The sequence below is a fragment of the Coenobita brevimanus genome, chromosome 71, assembly GCF_032717465.1.
Source record: "Coenobita brevimanus isolate Jiangsu-jjx chromosome 71, ASM3271746v2, whole genome shotgun sequence".
Classification (NCBI taxonomy): domain Eukaryota; kingdom Metazoa; phylum Arthropoda; class Malacostraca; order Decapoda; family Coenobitidae; genus Coenobita; species Coenobita brevimanus.
Window position 1 is genome coordinate 4,535,103 of NC_137024.1, and position 9,483 is coordinate 4,544,585.

General features: G+C 42.1%; 1 protein-coding gene across 1 annotated transcript; it reads right to left on the bottom strand.

Annotated features, from left to right (window-relative positions):
- Positions 1-316: 316 nt before the first annotated feature.
- On the bottom strand, positions 317-8,696 carry LOC145406633 (organic cation transporter 1-like). Its single transcript, XM_080277710.1, has 6 exons — positions 8,603-8,696; positions 6,704-6,842; positions 4,727-4,835; positions 2,079-2,182; positions 1,423-1,577; positions 317-363 (listed from the first exon to the last, which is right to left on the bottom strand). Exons 1-6 carry the CDS (start codon positions 8,694-8,696, stop codon positions 317-319), a joined length of 648 nt encoding a protein of 215 aa, XP_080133836.1.
- Between the last annotated feature and the right edge of the window lie 787 nt (positions 8,697-9,483).

The following is a 9,483-nucleotide window of genomic DNA, read 5'->3' on the forward strand; positions in this document are numbered from 1 at the left end:
GCTGACGAGGACCCTACACGTGGTGGCGCTGTGCATCCTGGGAGAAGCAAAGTAGCTGTGGTTTCCACGCGGGAGCCAAACCTCCTCATATTTCCCTGCACATCGCCGCGGGGAAAGGACCTGATCCAACCCCAGCGAGGCTCAGACTTGACCTCCTCGATATCCTCACTAGTGGCTCGTAGGGGGTCAGCATCTCCATTGTCGGACATTTTACCCGATGTATGTTCGCTTTCTTGATTATCATGTCATCCCTTCTTCCTTGTCTCCTCGGAACAGCTCCCACCTCTTGAAGTGGCACGGAATTAAGCCACACGTATCATTCTTCACCGGTCAATAGGCCACACGTATCATTGTTCACCGTCCCTGTTCAATAAGTCACACGTATCATTCTTCACTGTCCATGGTCAACCAAAGTAGTAAACATGCATACTGAATTCAATCCGTGTCCTGTTACCGACTCAGTTCATGTGCACGGTGTCTGCTTCGCTGCACAATGTCTGACCAAATTTCCGCCCTCTTCTCCGTCCTTTTCCTCCCAAATGGTTGATGTTCTCTCTGATGTCAATCACCTCGACCGGGTCCGAAGCATTCATGTCCCTGGTGTGGCTTTTTGACACTGAAGAATTCGTTCAGCACTATTCTCCTCTTCATCTCTGCCAGTTTTCCTTGTCACACCCATCCCTGGTGACTCTCTGCCCCCTGTCTGGACACGTACAACTCCTGCTGTTTATTATACACCGCCTACCACTGCCGCTGACTGTCCACCAATCCCTCATCAGTTCTCAATCACCGAAACCCTAAACCCAGTGGCCCGCACCAACACCACTCATCTTAGTTTATATTGAAGGTTTTGTCCTCGCTAATGGTCGGGGTTGGGCGGGGGGGTCTACTTGCCTTGCCATTACTAAATCATGTATTATATTTTGAGACTAATTATTATATTATGGTATTACTGGGTTAACTTTCCAGTGGTTTTCAAATGATCTAATGGATTGGTGTTATTTTGTGTGTTACCGTGGGACAGACTCAGATGTGCACGTCCTAGTTACGCACACACACACACACATACACACACACACACACACACATACACACACACACACACACACACACACACACACACACACACACACACACACACACACACACACACACACACACACACAGATTATTGCATGACCCAGCGTTATAAAAAGAGCCGTCAATATTGTAACTTTTCGTCTCTCCCATTAACTTCATTATATACAGCAAACATCTGAAACCATTTAGTATTTATTTTTATATGTCCGACCCTGGGCGTAGGCAAAACAGCTCGTTCTGTGAGGTGCAAAGACACGTGCGCAAAAGTGGTGACGTGTGAAGGTGGATGGTACGCAAGATACTACAAGCATTATGGCAGTCAAAACAGTGGCACCAACTTACCCAACGAGTACCCGGCCTGAAGACAAGAAGTATGGAAGAAGCCAACGATGAAACGAACCACCAGGATGGCTGTGAAGTTTGGCATCCAGCTAATAAGGTTGGCCAGCACGCTATAGATGACGGTGCCCAACCCGACCATCATCTTACGCCCGTACCTGCAGCAGAACTCGGCAGGTGGTTGGAACTGCATCCCTACTTCCTACTGCTTATTTAATTACGAGGGATTTTCTCGACTTTCATACGCTAGAACTCAACTGAATTACCGAAAAACACAAAGATATATGTAGACTAACATGTTGTAATATTACTGTCATTCACTAAATCTATATACAGCAGACTGACAAGCAAAATTTTGAGTCAGGGAGTGAGCTAGAACTCAACTGAATAACCGAAAAACACAAGGATATATGTAGACTAATGTGTTCTAATATTTATGTCATTCACTAAATCTATACACAGCAAAGTTTTGAGTCAGGGAAGTGTTAGGAAGTGTTAAGAAGAGTCAGGGAAGTGTTAGGAAGTGTTATGAAGAGTCAGGGAAGTGTTAGGAAGTGTTATGAAGAGTCAGGGAAGTGTTAGGAAGTGTTATGAAGAGTCAGGGAAGTGTTAGGAAGCGTTAGGAAGAGTCAAGGAAGTGTTAGGAAGCGTTACCATACCTGTCTGCAATCCATCCGTTCACTGGCGAGCCGAAGAATGACCCAAAGAAGTACATGCTGTTATACAAAGGCCTCAGGAACTTTCTGTCGCACACCAGCCGGAACTGAAACGGTGAGGATATGTGTGGGTAGGAAGATTACTGACTGATACTTTTGATGTTGCTTCTGTTGGCTGTGATTGATGCTTTTTATGTTGCTTCTGTTAGCTGTGATTGATGATTTTTATGTTGCCTCTGTTGATGGTGATTGATGCCTTGTATATTGCTTCTTATGGCGGGGGATTGGTGGTCATCTCACAGCTAATATCATCGTAAGTGAGGCCTTTGGGGGGAGGGGTAGTCTGCGTAAGTATGTCTCATGGCGAGGTAAAGGACTAGCGTGAATAATTACCTCACCATTTTGTGCCTAGAGAGAGAGCAAGGAAGTATACCTGGTTGGCGTTCACCTGGCGATACTGGATTAAAACTAATTAAGCTGTGGTTGCGTAAAAATCGGTAAGCCTTAATTATGAGGGAAAAACGAGTCTCCTTGGTAACTAGTCCAATTAACCCTCAAGTCTGACTACACCTGACCGTCAATTGAGGAGAAAAAGGTAAGGAATATTTATCAGGAATGGTTATCATTAATGTTTGGTTTAACACACAAATGAATGAACATAGAGAGGAAAGAATAGCTGACATTTTTTCTTCCTTCCTCTTGTCTTACTTTCTTTTTTCTCTTTCCTTTTTTTGATGAGTGAGAAGGTGATGGGCTAAGAAGATGGCCCTTTTTTATTGATTTTATTAGCTTTCCATTAGATATTTGTGCCATCTTCCTAATCAGTCAATTCCGGATTTAATAATACATAGATCAACCAGAATTGAATGCAGAACTTGCTTATGGAAAAATCTGTTGTATATATATGTGTATGTATGAATGCAAGAATGTATGTATGTATGTAAGTAAGTATGTATGTATGTATGGCTATCATTATCACAGAAATTCCACCCTGAAATTCGACTGCATTGGGAATAGGTTAATATGAACATCTGACTGCACGCGAGGCAAGGAATAATAAAGATAAGATTTTCAGGTAATATACACAAATATCACTTTTCAATCAAGAGAAGCGAGAAAGAATACCGTCAGACAAGTAGTACTGTAGAGTGGTAGAGAACAACACCGAAACTATTTATTTCGTAGACTATTAGCACTAGTCGATTTACGCATATCACTGGGGATCTTATAAAAAAAAAATGATAGGTGTTTGCCTTGAGGGTCGGAACGTGAGCTTTGGCGCTGCTCGCTAAATACTTCGCTTGGTAACCTCTTTGCATTCTTTTCAATACTTTATCAATAAAACCACACTTACCATGGCTCCAGTTGGTTTCACTTCACTCAGACAAGATAGATTCAAGCCATTTTGGTTATTAAAGTCTACTTTTTCTAACCCACGGTAATAATGTTAGCATGGTTGATATGACTCGACTCACTGGAACTGGCTCAACTTGGCCTAAAGCGAATCATCTTGGCCTCTGCTACTTACAATCAAAATTTCAGAATGATAGATTAACACTATGTTATCGAATAAAGTTGGCGCTAAAAATTTTACCATGCCTCTTGTGTAACAAACTTGAAATCCGTAACCAGATTATGGTGGGAGCAGATTCTCAATGACATTTAATATTTTTCAGGTCCCTTCAGGTCCATCTAGTCAGTTCAGGTCAGTACATATAACTTCGGATTATGTTTTTGAGGGCATGTGCCAAAAATCACCTGTATCGGTGCTGTGGTTTTGAGATGTGTTAATTCAGATGTAGCAGGGCTGGGTGGGGAGGGCGAAATGAGTGGGCGGGACAGGCTGGTATGATGGGTGGTGAGGTACGGCAGGAGAAGGATAAACTTTGAGTCTGGGCACTGTAGTTAATTCGGTAGTCGAAGCAATAATTTGTATGGTAATCATTGAAAGTTAATACTAGGAAGACAAAGGACATGATTATATGGTGTGAGGGAAGTACTGTCGTGGAAGAAGATGCGTGAACTTGTGCAGCGTGGAAAAAGGGAATTGGGAAGGCTTTTGTCCTTTTTAAAACTTGTAATGCATGGATTCACAGGAGAGATTTTGGTGTTGGAGGTAGACTGCAAGATGGGAGAAAATATCAGTGAGGGGAATGTAGGGGCGCTGGGGCTTTTGACTACGGAACGAAAAGTGTTGTATGAAGTGACAGCTGCTTGGTATGCGTGTAGGGCCACTACTACCAGGGAGATATGCTGAGAGTAGAAGGAGCAGAGGCTACTTCCACTGCTAGAGTAAACAGTGGACGGACGAAGTTTAGGGAATTGTTGTATGAGATTTCACGACAGAGGTAAATATGGGGAAAATCGTAGCTTTCCTAAGACACTAATATGAACGATTTTATAAGTACCTTGAACCTCTAATATCTATCAGGGAGATCCAAGATAGATATAGATGGCGTGTCACAAGGATTAGACTCATATACCTATAAACTGTACGAAGGTTATGAAGCCAGACATTTTATTTTTGCCGAATCCCAACCTCCCCCACGTACAACATGACTCTCATAGTAATAGTGTTCCAACCAGGTCCCCATTTTTACTGTTGGGTGAAGAGGGACAACGGGGAATCAAACTAAGTCCTTGATGCTCACCTCCTCTGTCAGTGTGACGCCGTAGATGGATTGGTCAAAGTCCCACTCTGTGCAGGGGTGTTCCTCCACGCTGCCGTTGGCGCCCATCACCAAGTAGGAACACTGAGACCTGACACATAAGAGGTAAGACACGGGATTAGTATTAACACTGAGAGGGGAGATACTGTATGTCGATAAGCCTTCCTTTTTTGATGGTCGTTTATGGAAAAGTTATTAGAGCCGATTAGCCTCCATCCCACAATAAAAAAGCGCAGTCAGGTACGATATAAACAAGCTATAGGCATGTTCAATTTTCATCATGTGCATTAGAAATCATATGTTATTCAGAGTTTGCCCACACTTTCTCTCTCTGACTTAATAAAACCACGGACCGGATTCACATTTACAATCAACTCTCACGTTATAATGATTTGTTTATGAAGGAAAGACAAAGTGTTGAATTTTCAGTGACATTCTTGTAACAGGAAAAGAGCAGTGACGAAACGAAAATTATCACATTTTTTTTTTTCCCCAACGAGGACAAGGGATGGAGGATGTAGATACCTCCCTTGTTCTTCCTGACAATAAAAAAAAAAAAAAATCTGCTTTACGAGAGGGATTTCGTCTTAAGCTTGTTTGTGAATCCAAGCCCAGGTTTTATGTGCTGTACAATCCACAGCAAAAGTCCTGTTGCCTCCAGTTTCTCTCTCCCACAACAACCGACAAGGGTGACAAAGAGGGCCGTGGTCTAGGTGGCATAGGAGACACTGTGGGACCCTTTTATTTGTGATTTTAATACGTAAGGTACACAAAGAATCCACGATGTTTTCTCTTATGTTACTTATATACCTCTACTATCGACATACTATTCCTCAGTACCGCAGTAAACGATAAAGAGATGAGGAAATAAATCGCTGAGGAAGAGGCGCTGTAAAATCTCTCTACAATCCGGTTCTGTGGCATAATTATTAGTGTCAGTTGCTGCAGACTCACCAGACTGATTTGCTGAGTCCTTGGAGAGAGGAAAGCAGGAAAGGCGACAGGAATTTTGACGGCAGCTGTTTATTATCACAGGAGATGCCCCTACCACAATATTCCCCTCCCTTTACCAGTGCAAGGCTAGTTACAGGGTATTTACAGCGAACTCAATAGGGCTGCAAACTTTTTTTTGTGTTAATGTTTTCACTTAACAATCAAATACTGCTTTAGCCGGTACAATAGTCTCAAAACATTTGTAGTAGTATAAAATTTAGTGTAACCTAAAATTTCAGATAATTGTTGTCAAAGATTTATCATGTTTTTGCTGTATTATGTAGTTGTCCAAGTCTCTCAGAATGCCCTTTTCATTTTGCTAATAAAAATACTACACCAGAATTATTTATAATATATATGATTAATGAGACTAATCAATTTAGAAAATCCACTCATTAATGAAAGAAAGAAAGATGGGATGGGGGCGAGTCCATACGTTTTGAATTAGCACTAGCAAGTGTTGAGACGAAAGGACGAATTATCCTTATTTCGACCACTTCCAACAAGCAAATGGGGCAGCTAACCGAAGGACCAATTCCTTCATTTTCACGCGTGTTCTTCAAGATATTCATTCCATCCATGTTACGCGTCAGAGGAACTAAGGCCTGTAAGCTGGTGCTTGTTCCCGCTCACTCGCTAGGAGAGGAGTCACCCTGATGCGATTATAGGTAAAAAATAATGACAGTTTTAATCTTCTGACGGCCAGCATTTCCCTCTATTGAAAGCGGTGGCCTTGTAGAAGTAGGTGTGACATCAGCAATCAAAGGGTTAATTACAGAAGAGAGAGGGACTGACAAAGAGTAAAGAGGTAATTGTTGTAGTTACGTATCTGGTGAGGATGGATGATTCAAACTGCTGACTATAAGGTCGAGTAAACATATGCATCAAGTAAAGGCTGCGTGTCACTTACGTTTCACATTAACCCACAACAGGCTAGTGACCTGGATTTATAGTCAATGTACTTACTCCTCGTGGGTGTAGTTTGCCGCGGTGGTGTTGGTGATAGAGGTGGCGTTGGCGGTGGGTGAGTGGCTGCGGCAGGTGTGTGGGACCTTCGGCGTGAGGAAGGCGCCCGACAAACTTTGGAACGGTATCTGTGTCATCCCTGTGTGTGCAAATAATTCATCCTTTACCATATCACTCCTATCACGTATTTTATATTTCATTCTTGCTGCCTCCAAATGGCTTTATTTTGCTTTAATAGGGATCTTTAGGAGTGAAGTGGTAAAAGAAAAAAGCTCTGGTTCTGAAAGTTTGCTCTTATACGGGATGAAACGATCTGAAAATTAAAAAAAAAAAAATACTTCGCGGGTTTAAAGGGGTTAATGGGAGATACCTAAGCTGGACTGTGTTTTCTAAAAGTTTATTTACTGTTTTAGATGTAACGTAGATAATAAATGCACATGGACACAACTGATTACATTTGGGTGGTGAATTCAAGGGTGAGGAAAAGGAATGTGGTGTGGATTCCAACTTGACTGTGAGAAGCGTTTTACACACACACACACACACACACACACACACACACACACACACACACACACACACACACACACACACACACACACACATGCTCTGTCTCTGTCTCTGTCTCTCTCTCTCTCTCTCATCATCATCATCATCATCATCATCATCACTGGTAATGCCACACTGGAGTCATCAATTTTTATCTCTTCTACAGAGCCATTGATATAAACAGCGTCAGTATTAAATCTATCAATCAATCTTTCCACCAGTCTATAGCCAGATGCCTTAATCCCGGAGGGGGTGGCCATGAACAAAGCTCCTCCATGTCACCCTGTCCTCCGCCATCACCCTGCCCTTTCTCTAACTCACACCACCCTCATTCATATACCTCTTCACTACATCCCTGCGCCTCATCCTCGGTCTCCCCCTCCCCCTCTCTCCCTTTACCTCGCTCACAGACCCTCCTAGTCAGTCTCTTTGTTCTCTCCACATCGACCAACCATCTCAGAGTAATTCTCACACTTCCCAGCAAATCCACACGACACCACAACGTTCCCGACCTTCCTTATTTGTCTGGCTGTCTTTCCACATAATTCACACGCTCCTTTCAGATATGTCATTGCTATTCCTCTCATTCATGACTATTATCCTTCCAACAGAGTCCATGCTTCACTTCCATACGTTGGAGAGGGAATCACAGTACTGTCCTGCAATGATTACTTCCATGCTCACCTCCCTGTTCTTCATTACCACCTCAAACGAACTTGCAGCCTTTCTTTACTGTTGCACCCTTTTCTGCACTTCATCCTGGCAACCCATGTTCTTGCTCATCACACAGCCTTAAATATGCGAAGACACGCATGTTTTTCGTTTCCTTACTATTCAGCCTCACTGTACACTCCCTGACTATTATTCTTCTCAAAATTATTACATTCTAATTCAGTTTCTTCCATACACTTTCAAATGCATTCACTAAGCCTTGCAACTCCCACCCGTATTCACATAACCAAAACTCATCATCAACAAACAGCAGTACAGACAATTTCCAAACACTTTCTTTCCTCACAAGGGACATTTCAACATCCACTGCTCTGCCTATGATTTGTTTTTATAAAGTCATCCATATGCATAAATTAATCTACTTTGGAAGCATGACACACCCCTGTTTTAGTCCATTATTCAGACTAAAGAATTCACACAGTTCAATTTCCACACGCACTGCGGCCCTTGCACACTCATACAAACTCTTATCAGCTTTCAGCAACTTCCTGTCTACTCCACATATTCTCAGCACCTTCCACATCCAATATCTGTTCTATGCCAGGGAGAAGACAGATCAAAGCACAAACACACGACGTTATCCGGATGGAATGGTTAAACTTGGGGTTATGGACTCACAGTAAGACATGGCAAAGAGGATGAAGAGGTTCCATCTGCCAGTGCCCAGTCGGGAGAGAATGTCGTCGAACTTGTTGCTGCTGCTGCCCGTCATCTTGTTACTGTTTTCGTTGCTTTTGTGGCCACCTGGAGAAGTATACCTGCCGTGACTAACAAATGCGTTTTTCAGGTTAGGTTAGGTTAGGTTAGGTTACGTATTTCAACATTTTGTGGGATGTGTGCTTTTCTTTTGATACACATAATTATGGTGAATCAACAGCTTATGTAAACAGATAATGCAACATAAGTGAATTTGATTATCCCTTATTCCATCTTCTACAGGGTGCAGTTTATATTACAAACACTGGGTTTTATCTGTCTGTCATGCAGGGTTCATGTGTCCCGTAGAACCAGATTCCAGAACCATTTCTTATACATACTGGGAAGAACCTAGCGAAGGGTTTCATCAAGACTGTTGAGAAATCCTCCTTAAACTGCATAAGATCTTCAGCGGTTAGCAAGACATACTCGTACTGAATGATTTAATGCTTTCAAAGATGACACGAATTTCTCTTTTAGTCTAGTTCTTTTCATACGATTTTATTCAGGTTTGGATTTTTTCTTCTACTTTAGGGTCAAACAATGGTCGTTAACTCCTTTTAAGAACTATTTTTTTTTTGTTTTATTCTTGATCCCTACTACCAGACTTAATTAACCAGCGAAAGATGTCCTCATGAGGGAGATGCGAGGAAGAGCAGTTTGATTTTTTCTTTTCACACATTTCTGGGCATAAATTGCGCAGTTCATTCCCTGGTAGTTTTGGGAAGCAAAAGGACAACGATTATTATTATTATTAATATTATTATCATCATCATTGAAACTTCGCACATCCCTGTATGAAG

Bases quoted from the DNA above. Each gene is read 5' to 3' on its own strand.
- LOC145406633 (XM_080277710.1), bottom strand. From the start codon at position 8,696: ATGACGGGCAGCAGCAGCAACAAGTTCGACGACATTCTCTCCCGACTG. The intron at 2,183-4,726 runs GTGAGCATCAAG...TCACCGTTTCAG, and splicing joins GCGTCACACTGACAGAGGAG to TTCCGGCTGGTGTGCGACAG. The intron at 364-1,422 runs GTAAGTTGGTGC...CTTATTGAACAG, and splicing joins TCAGGCCGGGTACTCGTTGG to GGACGGTGAACAATGATACG.